This window comes from Triticum urartu, chromosome 4, assembly GCF_003073215.2.
Source record: "Triticum urartu cultivar G1812 chromosome 4, Tu2.1, whole genome shotgun sequence".
Lineage (NCBI taxonomy): Eukaryota > Viridiplantae > Streptophyta > Magnoliopsida > Poales > Poaceae > Triticum > Triticum urartu.
In genome coordinates, this window is record NC_053025.1 from 304,341,067 (window position 1) to 304,359,611 (window position 18,545).

At 43.5% G+C, this 18,545-nt stretch overlaps 1 protein-coding gene across 1 annotated transcript; it reads right to left on the reverse strand.

The window, feature by feature from the left end:
• Positions 1 to 248: 248 nt before the first annotated feature.
• On the reverse strand, positions 249 to 17,805 carry LOC125554732 (ribosomal protein S4, mitochondrial-like). Its single transcript, XM_048718179.1, has 2 exons — positions 16,616 to 17,805; positions 249 to 404 (listed from the first exon to the last, which is right to left on the reverse strand). Exons 1-2 carry the CDS (start codon positions 17,453 to 17,455, stop codon positions 249 to 251), a joined length of 996 nt encoding a protein of 331 aa, XP_048574136.1. The 5' UTR covers positions 17,456 to 17,805.
• Positions 17,806 to 18,545: the final 740 nt, after the last annotated feature.

The following is an 18,545-nucleotide window of genomic DNA, read 5'->3' on the forward strand; positions in this document are numbered from 1 at the left end:
GCTTCTCTTTCTTATTCTTATTTATATAATTTGTGCTACTTTCACATGAAGTGAAAGGGACGCTGTTTAGAAGAGCCTTCCTACATTTACACCCTGCTAAAAGCTATCGCACCACATGGTGCAGAGACACTCGACAAAAGACGAGCAACAACCCTTGGCAGCCCCCATGGCTGCTGCCTCTGCGCCATCTTGCACTCGATCCTCCGGCCTTCTGCCTGGATCCAAGGATGATGGAACCTGGGGCGGGTTCAAAATGGCAGGGACTTCAACTGGTGGAGCAGGCAAAGCGGGGGGCGCATCCGCGGGTTGAGCCTGATCCCCCGCTGGATCTGGCAGAACTGGCGGTGCGTCTGCGGGTTGAGCCTGACCCCCTGCAGGATTTGGTAAAACTTTCTCTCCGTCATCTAATAAAACAGTTTCAAAACAAAATCCATGGGTAAACAAAAATCAAAGAAAAAGAAAATGCAATTCGTTGGGGGAACGGGTTACACGATGAATCATCCCCCTATTAAGAAACCAAAGTAATAATAATGATACGAAAATCAAAAGGAGAAGGAAAGGCAATTCTAGGACGATGGGAAAATGAAAAAATAATTTCCCGAAAAAAAGGATGGGACCTGGAAATGGAAAACAAACCTACTATAATACGAATCCTCTTCTCGGGGATCATAATGTCAAGTTGCTTTCTTACTCGAAAGTACTAAATAGATAGGCGCTTGGGCCAGGTACAATTGAACGAAAATAAGCAAACTACCGTTGTTTTAGGAGGTATGGGAGGGCGGAGACCGATCGATAGAAGTGTCTTTTCTTGGCTATCCGGATTTATTGGATCATTCCTTCCTGTGACGCCTTTTCCCCCATCCATCTCCTACGCTACGCATGGAGTTAGCACAGTCTATGACTCGGTCCTGGGACTCCTTCTTTCTATGTATAGACATAAGGAGGTTCTGCTTTCTATTTATAGCTACTGGATCGTAGTATTTCCTAAGAAAAAAGGATATGCGAAACGTAGTTCCAATACCTCTGATGTGGTCCACCCTAAGAGCAAGCCAAAATTCTAGGTGAATGAAAGGGCAACTGCAGTTCAGCCTTTCATTGACTTCCACACAACTTACCCTTTAGGGTAATAGGATGCCACTACTTGACCTTTAATCATTCAAGTTGGATAAAAAGATAGGAATAGGGATTTTCTTCTTGATCCAATCGGAACTCTTGAATTGAGGGGTGGCCAAAACACCTTGTACCTTTCCCAATACTTGACCTTCGATGCAATTGTTTACCTTTCTAGTTTTGACGATGGAATGAATCTACTTTTGACTTGTCCTCCATATGCAATAGTTTGATTGTCAGGTTTCAAGAATGCTAGAAGAGAAGGCAAACCTCAGAGGTAGAAGGTAGAAAAACGATTTCATCATCTTATGGAAGGCATTTCCATTTTGGTAGACCATTGGGGCAGAAGGAACACTCACCGTAGGCAATTCGTAACTCTATAGATGCAAACCTTTGAGGTAGGCATTGACCATTTGGTACTGTCACTAGTTCGGCATACTATAGAAACCCTTTGGTATAGGTAGACGTGAAGCTACATCAAAAATTGTCATTCTATAGATAGCTTAAGTTTGATGCCTTCACAAATCCCCATCGTTGACCGAGATGGAGGTAATCTAACCATTGGAATATTTCCTTTCTGAAACCTGCTATCTTTCCACTTCTATCGGCTCACAACTTTTGGATCAATTCTGCGATAAGGCTGGATGGCCAAGGCGCCCTTTCGAGACTAGGACTCTCAGGTGGGTAAGATTCGGAAAACAGAAAAGCTAACCTGAATTCCTGCTTATCCCTAGGCTGCTGCTCTGTACTGCCTTCCCTCAAGTCGGTATCTTCTTCCATCATGAAAGTCGGTAAGCAATCTAGTCGGCAACAGGGAAATCAGGAACTCAAACTAATAGCTTCCTTGGTCTCTGAACAGAGCATTGCACTAGATGAGGGAATCGATGGATGTGCACCTTTTAGGGGAAGAATGCCACAACCCTTCCTTCCGATACTTTGGGCCTTACAAGATTCTAGCACGTGTTGGTGCTGTTCCATATTAACACCGGGATCTACCTTCAACTTCTCAAGTGCACCCTGTATTTTTCATGTCTCTAAGCTTCGACGTGTTGTTCCCCCGCCCACTGTCTCAGGTATCCTCTCGTTTACCATCTGAGACTGACAATCCCTCTGTCCCTATGCAAGTTTTGGTGAGTCATTGGTATAAGTAATAAAGGGAGATCAAGTCCTGGAACAAGGCTTGATTCGCTGGTCCGAGTCGATGGCACTGGACAATACTTGGGAGGACCTCATCGACCTGAAGACTCGTTTTCCTTATGCACCGGCTTGGGGTCAAGCGCTTTCTCAAGGAAGGGGGAATGTTAGCACTTCTACTTCGAATAATCGTGCCCCGATTACAACACAAGACAACGTCGGCCCACGAGCCAGACCCAGGAAGAATACGAAGTCCAATTTCCTCAACCGCGCACACGGATAAGACGCGAGACAGTTTCTGAGGGATAGAAGTCTTGATCGGGCCAAGCCGGCATAACAGTTAGTAGTTCGCATTACTTTCTCTTCCGAAGTGCGCACATTCGAGTTCAGTATGGATGCACTGAGCGCTTAAGACCACTCGCTGGATGATATGGTCAATCATACTCCAGAGTGGGGACAGCATAACAATAACATTCTCTCTTTAGATTCGAGATGTATTGATCGAGACGTGCCTCACTCTAGTGAGGATTTGAGCTCCCCGATAGACGTAGGGCCCGCTTGGTATGCTGTCATTGTTTAGGGGGGTTCTTAATTATAGCATGAAAGTCTGAGTTGGAGGAATGATATTGGGCTTGAGAAGTGAGCAAGGAACCTGACATAACATTCCTATGGTTCCTCTGTCCCGGTCTTGCACCACTCTCATATCCATCAATCAATTTCATAGATAGTTACTATGGTTGTTTCTTCCTCCATTCACTAAAGCAAATGGAGCCTTTCCCTCCTCGAGTCATCAAGCCAACTCGAGCGTTTTACCCTCGTGTCACTAGCGCAACACGAGCCATTCAAAAAAAAGTCTTGGAACTGAAGAGAAATCCATCTCTATACAAACTCTTTATGTTCTTGATATTGATTGAGTTACGAGAATGAAGAAGCGTAGCACACCTTTTCTCTCAATTCAAGTTTCCATTCAATAAGTGCATCAAGTATTTCGTATAGAAAGAAAAGGAACCACTTCTCTTCTCTTAAGTATATGAAAAATAGCTTTTTGGTCCCTTTCGTCCAAAGGTTAGGACATCGTCTTTTCATGTCGAAGACACGGGTTCGATTCCCGTAAGGGATAGGTACTTATTCCCGGCCGGCGGTATCAAGAACCCGGATAGTCAGTAGGAAACTCCAATCTGCAAGCGGAACAACGAGTTTAGAAGGCACGTTCTTGAAAGAGCAGGCTGACTATGAAACTCATATAAGGCTCACGATTGGGTGCATTATTGACTCGGGGGCGGTTCCATAGGCGGCTACTCTAAGACGGATCAAGTTGGGCTATATATTATGGCAAGTTGACCCTACTTTCCAATTTCGTAGATAGAACAGTTCTAGTAGAAGGTTAACCCGGCCTTCCTAAGAGTACTAGGTTAAAGGGGAGACCTCTAAAGCCCAGAAAGAACTATCCTATCCCTTTAGGAATCCAAAAGCGCCGTATCTGTGGATCACTGACGGCTATACCCAATGAGCAAAGTAGAAAGAGCCTAGGAAAATGCATCTTCTCCCTATTCAGTCAGCAGTTGTCCATCGACTAGTCTTACTTACCGCACCGCCCGGAGAAAAGGGATTTCTCAGTGATAGACCCATGAGAGCATGTGTGCCAGTGACAAAAGAAGTGTGAGACGATCTGGGAAGTGAGGGATGCCCTTCCTGGGTATCACGAACGGCGAGGCAGGAACGGCTGGAGGAAAAGCAAGGCAATAGGGTGCTAGGTTTAAGCAAGTATTGTCCGTCCGATCATTGGAATCGGCTTAGCCGAAAAAGGCAGATCTAGTTTCAGTAGTAGGAAGAACACCCTTCTAAGGTGAAGGTATTCCATTTCTAAGAAGGAAGTTCTATATATTCGAACTAGAGAGAAGCTCTAAAATGGAAATCGAAAAGGAACCCCTTGTCCGTCCAGGTACTCACCCCGCCGGAACTCGCAATCAAACATAGGGTTGGCAAACTAGGAAGGCACAGAAAAGAAGGCAGTTGCGAAGGCGAGCAAGGTATTTTTGAATTTCCTCAAATTGATTCATCAATGAAGTAGTTGAATTGAAGTAAATGTGCCTACGAAAGAAGAGCTTTCGATATGGATATGCGAACAGGAAGAAAGCAAGCATATATTACTATTGCATTGGCAACGAACACCGTCAAACAAAGATAGCTGTTGAGGAGGAAGACCTGGATAGGGAGCCGGTTACGAATAAACCTGGGACTAGGAAACCCCGAACTACGAATGGAAACACTTTCTCAAGCAGGGGTAAACGGATCTGGTTAGGAAGCCGGAGATGGAAGAGAGGGTGTCGTGTCGGATCTTCAGTCGGGGAAAACAACGGATGCTCGGGATAAAGCTGGACTTCGATTGGTTTTTGATGGATATGAGCTTTCCCTGAATAAGGATCCAAATATGCTTCCTAAAACAGCATGCGCAATGGTGGGCCGAGTACATAGCATAGCGTATATCAAGTATCCAACGCCTTCCGAATAAGGAATGGAAGCCGACTTAATAAAACTACATCTTGCTGATGTAGGTGTAGACAGGTATTCTAAAAGGAGTGACAATATTGGGTGTAAGGATTCTTCTATGCAAACATTGACCACTCGTATGGTAGCCTCACAACCATCTACAAGGGAGACTTCCACCTCAACCTGAAGTTCACCCACGTGGAGCCTTTACTAGTCGGAGTGGTAAGACTACAACCGATCCTCTTCCCCAATGCCAGCGTTGTATGTACCACCTGCCTTCTACCCTAGCCGGCCCAATACCTTCTCCGCAGGGACCTCAACAGTCCACTACTTCTGCTGCACAGCCTAGTTCTTCTACACCAGCAGCTATTGCTCCTAATGATCCATCATCAATCTGCTTCACCTGTCAACCCGAAGCTGCCATTTCCAGAACGGTTTGTGAAGTCAACTAAAGACAAGCAGATTGCAAAGTTTCTGGATATGATGACAGATATGCAGATTACCACCCCCATCCTTGATGGTGTCTTACAGGTGCCGATGTATACACAGTTCTTTAAGGACCAGCTCGCAAAGAAGCGAAACATTAACGAGCCAGAACTGGTTACTCTTACTAAGGAATGTAGTGCACTCGTTCAAATAAGCTACCTCTCAACTTAGATGAGCCTGCCAGTTTCAGTATTCCATGCTTGATAGGAAGTCAAACTTTCCATGCTTTATGTGGTCTTGGGTCTACTGTGATTCCCTTCACTGTCTACGAGCCACTACCATTGGGTGATGTACGGCCGACTAGCATCACTCTCCACCTTGCTGATCAGGATCAAGCAGACATTTTGGGTGATATCCCTGCGATAGTTGGTAACTTCGCATTTCTAGTTGATTTTCTTGTCTTGGAGATGTAGGATAAGAGTTTTCCTATTTTTTGGGGGGAGACCTTTTCTAGCTACTGCAGGGGCTGTCATCGATGTGAAAGATGCTAAGCTCACGCTTCAATTTGGTGAGGAGAAAGTCTCATTTGACATTAGGTATATCTTCCAACTCACCTTCCTCACTGTCCAGGCCATAGTAAGCAATATGAAACGAGTCACTTAAGCCCTAGTAAAAGGCTACTCTTTGAATCCCCTCTTTAAGGCATATAAAATTAGTACTCTTCCTGAGCTAGCTTAAGCATATCTCGAGCGAGTGAGTTTCCCTCCATCAAGTTCTAAGCGATCAAATAAGGTCCTTGCTCTCGAGCCAATGCCAATACCAATAGATAGGGTCTAAACGAAGGATTAAAAGGAGGTTACCGGTTAAGGGAAAATGCAATCTCTGAGCCAGTTGGAGAAAAAAGGTAATCAAAGAAAGTTTCAGTTGGACTTTCCCTGCCAACCCTACCCAAATTTCATACCCTGCGGTTTCCATTCCTCTATTGATATTTCGTTCCTCGAATCGAGACTTTCTTTGTCGAGGATCTCTGGTTTAGGGTACTCCATCGAGTTTTAGTTTCTTCTTCTAATGGCTGTATCCGTCTAAGGTGGCTATTTGAGTGATTTAAGTATCGCGGTTGTCTTGAGCTCTGGATTGATGGACGGAAACCCGGGGCTGGGTTCGATTTCAACTCGGAGATAGCCGGGTCTATAGTAAGAGCCGCTTTGTGAACATCATCGGATGACATAGCCAAGGTAGCCGCAATAGAGCAATTATGCCTTAAGCCCAAAACTCTTCCTTCTAGGGATCAGATCAACCTAAAGCACCATCAGTTGTGGATTCATCCACAAAGTCTTTCTACTTAGCTCGTCAAGCGAAGTAGCTATCAACGGCTTTAGCATGACAACTAGAAGATCAAGCCATGGTAAACTGCCAAAGCTTCTGTTGTAGTGTAGCACCAGGGTTCAGCCTTCTCCTTGCCGAGTTGCATCGCCCGCATCGTGTTCAATTGGAAAGTCTAGCAAAGGCGCTTCCAACTCCTGGTTCAGGGTCTGAGGTTACCAAACAAAGATGAATCCTGCGCAATCAGAGATTAAGCCATAAGATCCCACCCAGAAACTGGAAGAGTCGGGGGCACCTACCGAAGGAGTCTTCCCTCCATCGATTCAATGACAAAACAGCTCTATTGAGAGGGCCTTTGACAACCCTCTTGAATGTGGCTCGCTCCTAGTTTTTCTTCCCCCGCCCGTTCTATCTAGGCTGGTGGCTATACCAGATTTCGTGTCTGATCGAACTTGAAACTAGCCCATTGAGCTTCTTGGATTCCAAACCAGAAAGAAGGATCGCACACAAGAAAATAGAGTTGGAATGAAAGATGGGGTAAAGATGAGCTTTATTCTCCTAGCTGCTCTCCATCCAGCAAGTTACTCTCTTTCAAAAGATGACAACTCAAGATTACCAATCAAAACCAACGCTTTTTCTTCTCCTATAGCTTCATCATTACATCTTTCACTAGTTGTTGGATGTGAGTGATGAGATCGATCCATGGAATTTTTACCTCACTCACATACTTTGGAAGATGAAGAAATTCTCTTGAATTTACTTATGGGCTGGCTCTACATGTGGTCAGATGGGTTCCCCTCTTTAGTCATTTGGTACCTCTCCAACGCTTCCTCCTATTCCTATTGATCAGATCAAAGCCAAACCTATCTAGTCTTGCACGTTGTCACCCACCGCTCTTGCCAAAAACAAAGAAATTCTATCTTGGGAACTAAAAAAGAATCGTCTTGATTCTCCGGCTAGCATCCTTACTTCCTTCTTCAATGGAAATTCTATGTTTTGGCTCGGTATAAACCAAAAAATGAGAAATTATCTTATTTGTAGAAAAGTATTCTTTTGGTTAAATCTGGAGAACCCAGTCGAAACTCTGATTCATGTTTGTGGATTTTAATAGCTCTCCTATCTACCCAGAAATGATCTTCTACCTTTACTATCTGTGTTCTTTACATATCTTTTGATTGTTTTTCAAATTAGTGTGTCGTTACAAATTCAGTGGTTGCACCCTTGTGAGCAAGTTGTTGCCGGATTGGATAGGAGAAGTGAAACAAAGCTACGAAGGATAAAAATTAGCTGAAGAAGTTAAGAAGAGCATTAGTGAAGCGAGAGGAGGACAAGATGGTTGGGAAGAGGAGGAAGGGGTGTTAAGGAAAAAAGGGAGGCTTTATGTGGGGACCGCTGGAAATGCAAGAGCCAGGATAGCGCAAGAACTGCATGGGACAGCTACCGGAGGCCATTCAGGTATACTAGCTTCCTATAAGAGAACTAATAGGAACTTTGTCTGGCCAGGAATGGATGCCTCTCTTGAGGACAGACTGTGACGGTAAAGCAACAACATCAACTCGCAATGGCCCTCGTGCCATGAGACATGGATTTTAGTCGACGTAGATTGGATCGAAAGATCGCACTTCCGCTCTTCTCCTATCGGACTAGTCACTTCCCACTCTCCTCAAGTGAACAGTTTAGCCACTATCCTCCCATATACTCTGCTTTTTCATTGCTTATGAACTGGAACTTGTTGGTGCATGGATTTCACGTTTCAGCAGCACTTTGGTTTGTGCATGGTTGTGAAAAGAAGGCTTTCTATACACTTATATGAACTTCATTGGCGAAAGAAAGAGAAGCTTGCCTTGATAAAGCACAGCCTTTCGCACTCCAATAGGCATATATTATTACAAGGTTATGCCCAAAGGTCTCAAAAATGCCGGTGCTACATATCAACGCGCCATGACTAAGATCTTCGATGAGATAATACATAAGATTGTCGAGTGCTATGTAGATGATCTCGTTGTAAAGGCGGTATCCTATGAAGAACATCTTCAACATCTCAGAATCATATTCGACCGCCTAAGGCAACATGCACTCAAGTTAAACTCGTTGAAGTGCGCCTTCATGGTCTCGTCAGGCAAATTCCTTTTGATTCTGTTGTCAGAGGTGCCTTTCAATTTCATTGACCTTGGTACTGCATTTCATAGATACCTTCGCTATTACAGTAACGCAATTCTCCACTAAACCCATTGACCTAGGTACCGAGTCTGTTATGCGTACGTCTTTTCGGACTCTTTATTTGTTTGTGGACAACAAAAATGCAAACATGAGAAAAGGGGATCATTCCATTTTGAACACACCCATCTATCTCATCTGACCTCTCCGAATTCCCGAGTAACGAACCATGGGCTATAGATGGTTGGGACATATCATCATCCGGAGGGAGTGGTCTTAATACCGATGTCTTTCTTTAACCTTTGGGAGGTCAAACCACTGAACCTATTTCTTTGACCTTGGGACCGATAGATAAGAAGGCAAGGCAGAAGAACCAATTGAATCGCAGAGAACAGGTAGCTCCGGCATGTGAACTTGTCGAACCATTCAACTATATTGTATATCGATTGGCCACATCAACGCATTTCACCTCGGAACTTGTACTTGGAATAGAGCCAGCCTTGAGATCCGCCACATCTTCCTTCAAGTCAGAGAGTTGAGATAGAACAGCTTCGCCTTTGACCGGTTTGCTGCTTTCCTTTATACACAAGCCCCTATTATTAAGGTATGGAGGTTTTTTCTGGAATGACCAAAGAACAAGAGAAGTTCAATGAGGTGCAAACGCAAGAATTAAAGCAACAAGGACAAGTGCTAGGATAGGATCCCGAAGGATGGCATGCCTATTCAGCAACGTGCAGAAAGGATGGCTTCACGCAAGAATCTTGATGAACCAGGTATGTCTTCTACTAACAGATATGCTATTTGCAATTCCATTGATTCTACTAGTCTAGTAAAATCTGTTGTAGATAGTGATCTAGTGTTGGGAAGTACACAGGAGGAAATTGACAGGTCTATAAATTCTATTAAAGCAAGAGAACTTGCTCAAGCATTGCTTTATGAAGCTGCTCAGAAAAAGAAGTTAGCTGCTCATGAGAAGGAGCAATCTTCCAGTGTCGAGTTAAGCTCTGATTCAGAGAATGAGGATATTACTCAGATTGTTGAAGAGTTAGATAATCACAGTACTTGTATACCAGTTGGTGACAAGAACACTACGAGCAGAGCTAAGAGGAGGCATAACAAAAAACAGATACCGCCATGAAGACACTAATCTTGAATGTGAGGGGCCTGGCCAGGTAGAAGGGGGCAACCTTCTAAAGTGATAGAGTGGGTGGACATAGTTTGTGTGCAAGAAACTAAGAGAGAACAGTTCTCAGATAAAGAGTTAATGGCAATTGGTGGCAGAAAGCTTTTCAAGTGGTTTTGCAAGCTAGCCAGTGGCAGTAAAGGTGGAATGCTTATTGGAGTCAATCTGGATGTCATGGATGCAGACCTCATTGGGGAGGGTCAATTTCTCCATGGTGTTTGAGTATAGAGGCTTTGTGATAATTGTGCTTGGGTGGATGTTTATGGTCCAACCAAATTTAAGAGCTATGTTTTTGTCAGAGCTCACTAACTTTGTGCAGAGTGTTGATCTACCTTTGCGGGACATGATCAGATTTGCTCATGAAACAATGGCAGAATACATATTAATAGGATGGAAGCTTTTAATGCTTTCATATCTGAAACTGAACTACAGGAACTGAGAAGGGTTGGTGGCCTGGACTAACAAACAAGACAGGCCAGTGAGAGAAGTTTTGGATAGAGTTCTGGTTTCTTCAACTTATGAGGATTTATTTCCTAAGTTTTACTATCCCTCTTGCAAGCTGGGTCAGATCATTGTCCTTTACTTCTAGAAAATGGGGAAGATAGGGGCTGCCACTAAGTTTCGTTTTGAACCATCCGCAAGAAGGGTTTAGAGATATGCTGTTACAGAAATGGCCTACAAGAACTGTTGCAAATGTTCCATTCCAGACTATTGGCAACAAGTGTCTCAGGGCTTTAGGAAGTTCTTGAGAGGGTGGAAGGCAAATGATGCTACTGACAATAGAAGAAGTAAATCCAATCCCTGCTTTAGCCTTGCTGCTTATTCACTGGCAATCCAACCATACCATTCTTGTCTATCAGGATCAGTCTTTCCCTCAAGTCACCTTAACATGCTTCTTTCTTTCCTTCACTATGCAGATACAAAACTAGGTTGCGGACGCATAAAGCCACTGATACTATTGGTCAGAAGTATGATTTGACAAAAACTACTACTTTAGCAGCTATGCGAAATGGAAGTTTCCTTCTTCTTGCTTGTTTGGCCGTCCGAAAGCAGATACAGATATCGGGGAGAAAGCAGCTCTCTGAGCGATGGATACCGATCGATCTCGGTTATTTTCATTGATCCTGGCCTATCTCCATAGCGCTCACCCAGAGGGAATTCACTCAGCTCTGGGCCGCATCCATCTGGTTGGCATGAGAAAGAAGGCAATTCCTTCCTTGGGTCAGATCTCCATTCCGGGATGGAAGAAAGAAATGATGGTTTGGATGAGCAATTGGGAAACACACATGGGGTCATGGATGGCTACCTAATGTGAGATGCATGCATTTCGGATAGAATGTCACACTAGCTCTGGAGTGCCCGGGGGCGATAGATATATGGATATATAGAAGGAAGGGAACATCGTCTGCGAGCTCTCTCTCCTAATCCACTTTCTTATTGCAAAGGCTCCAACAGAGCAAAGTTGTACAAAAAGAAGTATGCATATGGTCGGTCCCCTTCGAAAGGCAATGGAAAGCAAGGGTCCCGCTAGCATTGAGGAAGGAAGCGGTGAGACCAGTTCAGCCATAACCTTGAATGAATTTATATAAGCCAGGATCTTGTACCGGGTACGGAGACTCTCTACTGATGCTCCCCTACCCCCTCTGCCTAGGGTAATAAGCTGGAGTGATAAGCTTAAGCTAATAGCACATAGAGAGCTAATACCATATCCCGCCCGGCTCCGCCTTTAGCTGACCCAGCTCGGACTTGCCCTTCAAGCGTTCAAGAATAAGCATGGGAGTCGAATAGAGATGGCACTTGGAAACTACCGTTGGTATTTCAGGTTTCACATTGTACAGAATGAAATCATCGATAGGGCTCGCCCCGAAGAGAGGATGCCGCGCTTAATAGAAAATTGTTTAGTTTAGGCATTTAGCTTAGCTTAAAATAGATATGTAACATGATGTACTTACACGTGCAACCACTCTGTCTTCTAGACCGGGGTCATAATTGAACCCACAACAAACCTCAGATGATGTGACTTCTCCACCCTCTAGGCAATTCAAAACTGGTCCCATTAGCTCGAATTTACTAATGTTAGAAAGGAAGACGAAGGTGCCAAAACAAAGCATTTGTTTCAAGCGCTATCGTGTCCTTGAGCTTCAAAGTCTCCAAAATCTTGATCGAGAAGAGTAAGCATTGCCTGGTGAGGAAGAGCGGAAGCATAGGTTTTTGGATCCTAGCGAAGGAGTTTCAAGCACGGATTATGCTTCTAAAGATCACTATTTGGCTTGGCCCCTTCCTGCCAAAGATTTGAGATAACTAAAGCGACTCGCAGTCAAAACTGGTGGAGCCAATGCCAAAGAGGAAATGTGTAGATAGTAGGTGAGCGCCTAGCCCCTTAGTCTTTCGGATCGGAAGATTCATTGGTTTCATCCAAAGGCATCTGTCTTGTCTTCCTCAAATTGTTGATCGAGGATCAAAGACATTGCTAAAGCAGACGCCTATCGAACGGGAGTTCTTGTACCTGCTAGAACGGCATCTGCTCGAACTTTTGTTTCTTAGAAAAGAAAATATGAACTCACAATGTGCAACAGAAATGTACCCACCGGTTGAGAAACCACCATAGTTGGATGATTGCTCGCGCTAGTAAGACAGCTTTGACTCTTCTTGATCGTGATCTGGTGATCGGTCACACCCTCTTTAGAGGTTCTAGGCCCTGCCTATTGAGTCATCTACCACAGAAATAGAGTCTCGTGATGATCCTGGTACAAAAGGTTCGTCAGGCCCGCATTCAGAGACTTCTGCCTCAGACTCATATCCATAAAGATATTCTCTCGCTTTCTAGCTGTACCCTTCTTCACACCCACCACGGAGGTTAGAGATTTCCCGTTATCAACATTGTCCAGGCAGGACTCTATTTTTAGAATGCTCAGAGCCAACCAAACAGTTTGCTACGTCCCTCGAGAAAATCAAAACTTCATTGGAAATTCAGGACCAACTTAGGAAGGCATGGACTCATACTTTGTAAGGTCGAAGTCCACACATAAGAAAATAACTAGTGCCTAGGAATACCCCCTTCTTCACCAAAGGGTGCGGTTAACTAACCCAATTCACCGGGATCAGACGCTATGTCAGACATTTATCTAAGACGTTATGCTCTTTTGATTGAATTATAAGAGAATTCAATCCCTAATTGGGCGTACCTTCGTTGACATCAAAACGCGCTCGCTTGAAGCCCCTACGGAGGCGGGTTTGTAAGAGAAATAAGAGGTGAATTAGCACAGTTAAGAACTTCCTAAGGGCTACCACCGGTGGCCACCTCAAATAATGGATCAATTGGAGCTTATTTGTTAAAGCCACCACCCTGGTATCACAGATCCAACTTGGTTCAACGAATATAAACAAGAATTTAAAGGGATAAATATTAATGGCTGCCGCATCGCTCGTGTAATTTGCTAATCCAAATTCAACCTTTAAGTGCATTTCAGTAGCTTGAAAACGAAGTCATTGCTACTGGCTTCACTATTTTAGAGATTACTCTGGGCAGAATCCACCGACTTCAATAGCCAATTGGACCACTGCCTCCTTCAACAGGAGTAATAAAAATGCTTTCTACCGTCGCCTACTTACCTTAAAAAAACGACTAATGATCAACCAATCACAGAGGTCCTTTTCCAGCATCTACATGCTCATGCTGCAAACTATCACATAGGTCCTATTTCAGGTTCATTTACTTTCTCAAATAAGTAACTTTGTCTAATGTTTCCCGAACGAGTAGCTAAAACAACCACCCCCTGATCCGAAAGGAATGGGTGTTCCTGAGGCTTATTCAAAGGGCTTTCTAGTGAGTTAATGGGGAATGAGGGTATCACCCATAACCAGTTTGAAGATGCAAAAATTATGTTCTTGTCAAGGAGGGGGATTAGCTACACAACCAAGGAAGACCTTTTTAGATTATTAATATTATGACTGCTTTTCACTCTTGTCTAGATCTTGCTTTTGCTTAGAGGGCAGGCCGCAGGACAAAGCAAGAGCTTGAATGCGAGGGGCGCAGCGAATGTTTGCTTCGAAGGAGCCTGTGAGCCAGCGATAATTAGACCCGTTAGTTAGTAGGGACAACTTGAATACTCCGCCTGTGTCTAATCATCCACTCGACCAGCCAATGAAACGAATTGAGATGAAAGTGATCGAAAGTTATCTCCCGTAGAAGGAGCTATGTTTGCGAAGGATCGAAGAGAGCGTTGAGGGCGCTAGCAACAGCGTGTTTGTTTCAACACAAGAAGTGCCGATCCAAGCTTTAAGAACTCAATCGTCCGTCCGACTGAATCACTCGTTTATGGCTCTGATTCCAAGTCAGGGTTTAAAACAGCGGTGACCCAGCTAGTTGAAATTTTTTTACTTGGAACACCAGACATGAGAGCCAGCTACAGAGACAGCTAATGATATCAAAGTTGACGAAGCAAGAGAGTTTCATTCAATTCTTTTCAGAGTGTACGCCTATGATCAATAGTTCCTTATGTAAAGGATCTTTCCCTTCTCATATTCTATTCAAGAGTTCTCAGTATTTAGCAAAGCTGTTCCTATCTAACGGATAAAAACTGGATCAAATGACAAAGACATTGTTTGTGGAGAAAGAGGTGGCTTTTCCCGGATGAAATGAAACATTTGATTTGTGTAACAGGAGAAAGATTTCCCACTCCTTAGCCATAAAGATATGTGGCCATGAAAAAGGGAGGGGATTTAGTGGAACAGGATTGGCCGGGCGGTAGAGTCGTGGAAACACTTGTTGATTCCTATTTTGGACCCTAGCTCCATGGAACAGTATGCTACTGCGGAAACATGGAAGAATTGCAATCTTAGATCAAAACACTATGTCTGGAAAGCTTGATAAGGGTCAGTTACTTGTACATTTGATTAGTATGAGCCACTCACATCGTTTTTTAAGGATAGGTGGGAGTAGGACCCTACAATAAAGAGCAGATAGCCCACATGAATCATGGGAATAACAATACGAGGCCTTTGACGAGTAAAGGAGAAATGCAAGATTTGGATCCGCGATTTCAACAAGTAGTTCGTGCTTCGTCGGCAGGGGAGACTATAGGCCATGAAAACCCACCCCTGGTATCTCCACCTGTGGATTGAGAGTCAAAAAGTGTGAATTTCGTATGTCCCGCTGGCACACGATTTCGATTACTTTTCTTGTTTCCCGTTTCGGAGATCCGATAATGGAATGCTAAATCGATATCTGGGGTCGAGCCAGGGTACTTATCCTCCCGTCTATAAATCAATGACCAATAAAAGACCAAAGCGGTGATAAATCAAGGGGCGGACAGGAGCAGCATCGTAGCTAGGAACAGGTGCTGCACCGTAGCTAGTAGGAAGAAGTACAGCATAGCTACATTCCCCATAGGGTTGGCGCCCCTCTTCTCCAATACAAATTGAATCATAGCAAGGGCTAAGCTATCTTAAAACCACCTTCAGCCTTAGATTTCTAAGTTCTGTTTCCACCATTACTAGTGTTTCCTTGCTTTTCATAATAGAAAAAGATCAACTAAACTAAACCAGAGATTGTCGTAGAGATTGGCAGGACTGGGTATTATTCTGGGCGATGAAATGGATGGAATTTCTTGAAACATAACTCACTTCACTTATAATCGAATTTGGAAAAGGGAGACTAGCTGCTGCAATAAATCAAGAAGAAAGCAGGCGCAAAAGAGAAGCTCAATGAGAGAGATTCTAGACCGGTCATGGTCGGGGCTGATCGATCGCTCCTTAAAAGGGAGTTAACTGCTTCGAACCATACATGAAACTTATCTCATAGAGTGAGCTAGCCCCAGATAGCGAAGGATAGCTATTGACTTATTGGGAAACCCGCCTCCAATACATGCTTATCCCAAACCCCCTATTCCTTCATTTTAGGTTTTCATGGCCAATTCAATAACATAGTCCGCACACCTCTTTTCAATTCTCTAGAGATAGTTGTCATTTATCTCTTCTTCCGGGTACCTCCTATTTGGTTGGAAGTTTCCTGCTCCAGTTGGGAAAGCAAGGGCCCTAGTTTCGTTATTGAGTCTCGTTATGGTCGAATATGAATGAATCCTGGAATGGAATAAAAACATGAGTAAAATGCATCGTAGTCCCTCAATCGAACAGTCAACTAGTTCATATCTAACCTTATGTATTCTTTTCCCGCACCTTAGCTTCAAATAATTGAATGAATGAGTGCTATTTCAGAGTTCAAGCTTAGGTATTAGCTCGCTACAGTTTAGTCAGTAGTTCTGTCCCTTTGTTCGGTGAACTAGTTCTGGATATAAGCATTAGAATGAGAGTGGCTACGTATTCGGATTACTTGACTCGCTTTCCTGTTTCCGAATCCCTTCTTGCATACAATCCTAATTCACAATCCGATTCTTGCTCGATTCTATAATGAAAAACAGACCTTGTGCCATGGATTTGATGAAGCTTGAAAGGACTCCCCTTGTTCGAAGCCAAAGATAAGAAGCATACGGGTGACAACCCCAATCCTTATATATCAATCCAATTACCGGAGGAACGAAGAAATAAGTTTGCCTGACGCCCGAAAACAACTTGTTTGTTTTGGTGGAAGAGGAAGAAATAGAGAAAGATCGCCGCTTTTCATACGCTAATTCGTGATTCAAAGTAGAGCGAGTGAGGGAGCTATACCCGGGACTCAATCAACATATGCCAAGTGTTCCGTAATCTATGGGCAGCACTCCGTAGGAATGTTATAGTCTAGGCATGTCGTAGTAGTCATTAGACAGAAAGAGGAGAAACTTAACATATCTCTACGAAAGGACTTATTGTTCGAGTAGGAAGATTTCGGTTTTTCTCCTTCCCTCTTTTCAATAAGAAGAAGTATTTGAAATGAAACAAATTCCTCTTCATTCTGTTGTGCTCAGCGAAGGAACTGCCTAAGCATACTTTTGCGGATCCAAACTTCTTTGTTCTTTCAAAGTCTTCTTCTTGCATATAAGAACGCAACTTTTGCAATTCCTTGGATTTGAGTAGTAAGCGGCATCCCCTCTGAGTTGTGAGTAAGCGGAACCATTCTTTTTTTGTTCTTCTCCAGATTCTGGCCGGTAGGAATTTGCCTCTTCTTTTTCCAACTGATATGGCCGATAGGAATTTGCCTATGATTTTTCCAACTGATATGTCGATATAGAAAGATCTCCTTATTTCAAAACCGCGGGTTCTCGCGTCATTTTCTTTAAAAGATATTAGATCACCGTGGGAAACTTTGAAATGAGTAATGGTTACTAGTCCATTATTCAAACAAACCCTTCGATGACTTATCGGCTGCCTTGCTTGAGGAAGAGTGTCACTAAAATGGAGACGAACCGGAATCACGTCCGATCTTGTTTCTTGATTGAGTAAAAAAGGGATATATGAAGTTCGTTCTCTTCCTCTGTGCATCTCCCTTATGGGTAAATCCCCATAATAAAGAGACAACTTTCGTGTAGTTTGTGATTTGATGTTACTGTTTAGATTTTCTCTCCGAGAAAGATTTCTTTTAATGGATCTCCTCTTGTTCCTCAATCTTCGGAGAATACGGCGTTGGATTAGAGAAAGTTCTCTGTTCCGAACATTTCCTGGAAGTAGACGACACGTTTTAAATCTTAATGCTGGCATGGCATATTTCGTTGAATCAGTCTTTTTCGCCACATCGCGTATAAAGGGAATCGAACCCAACTCTTCCACGAACCCCCCACGAATGGCCCTCCCTTAATTCAATGAACTATGAGAATTCCTTTTTTCGTTTTTTTCTTTTCAGTTCTCATAAGTCCTTGATATACTAGCAGAAACTCAATACTTGACCGACTGCGTCACAGTGCTCAGGTAAAGTGGCAGTGGTTGAAAGCGAGCGGAAACGTCAGTGTTTTCTGTGCGTTACGATAGTAGTGGTGAAATAAAATCCAATTCAAATATCTCAACGTAAAAGGAAAATCGTTTCACTTTGAAAGGAAAACTAGCTATATGAGATCAAAATCACTCTATCTACGATATTCATTGCACCATGATTGAAGGACAATGAGGGGCAGGTTATATTCCCTTTCTTCTGATCGATTGAGGAATCGCTGATAATGACACCATGTCTGTAGCATCTACTGCTATTGCAAGGCCCGAAGCACGTGGGAGAATGTTCGTTTTTTCTGGATCGGATTAGCAAAAGCAAGCAAGCATGTGATGTGGCGAGGAAGCCTAAAAGAAGCCTTTGGGAGGCAGTGTGGTGACGCCCTGTTTGGCGCGTGGGAATTAACTAATCTAATGATATATTGGTAACTGCCTGTGGGTCCGCACACCACTCCTTATGTGCTAAAAAGCCTTCCGGGTCGAATTTATTAAGAAATAATCAAAGATTAGAATGCCAATGTGAATTTAGGTTCAAAAGGATCAATAGCACATGACGAAGTTCAAGTGTCTTCTCTTCAAGAGAATAGAGCATAATTATAGGATTATATGGATATCAGTGCTTTTATTCAATTCCCGAGGCACTCTTCAACGATTGAGGAGATTCCCGAGGCTGTCTTAGTGCTATCGTCAGGGTCACCAGCCTACTGTACCCCTTATTCTGGCTTAGCCTTGCTTAAACAGAAGAGGCTTGGTTAGCATCCTTTCTATCAAGTGCTGTTCTTTGCTACCAACAATTCTTTAAGTACGCGGTGAAGTAAATAATAATGCACTTGCTGACAGTAGAACCCCCAAGAAATATCACAGTATA

Coding starts and splice junctions, on each gene's coding strand:
- LOC125554732 (XM_048718179.1), bottom strand. CDS start 17,455: ATGCCAGCATTAAGATTTAAAACGTGTCGTCTACTTCCAGGAAATGTT. Junction 405..16,615: donor CTCGAACAATAAGTCCTTTC/GTAGAGATATGT, acceptor CTGTTTTATTAG/ATGACGGAGAGAAAGTTTTA.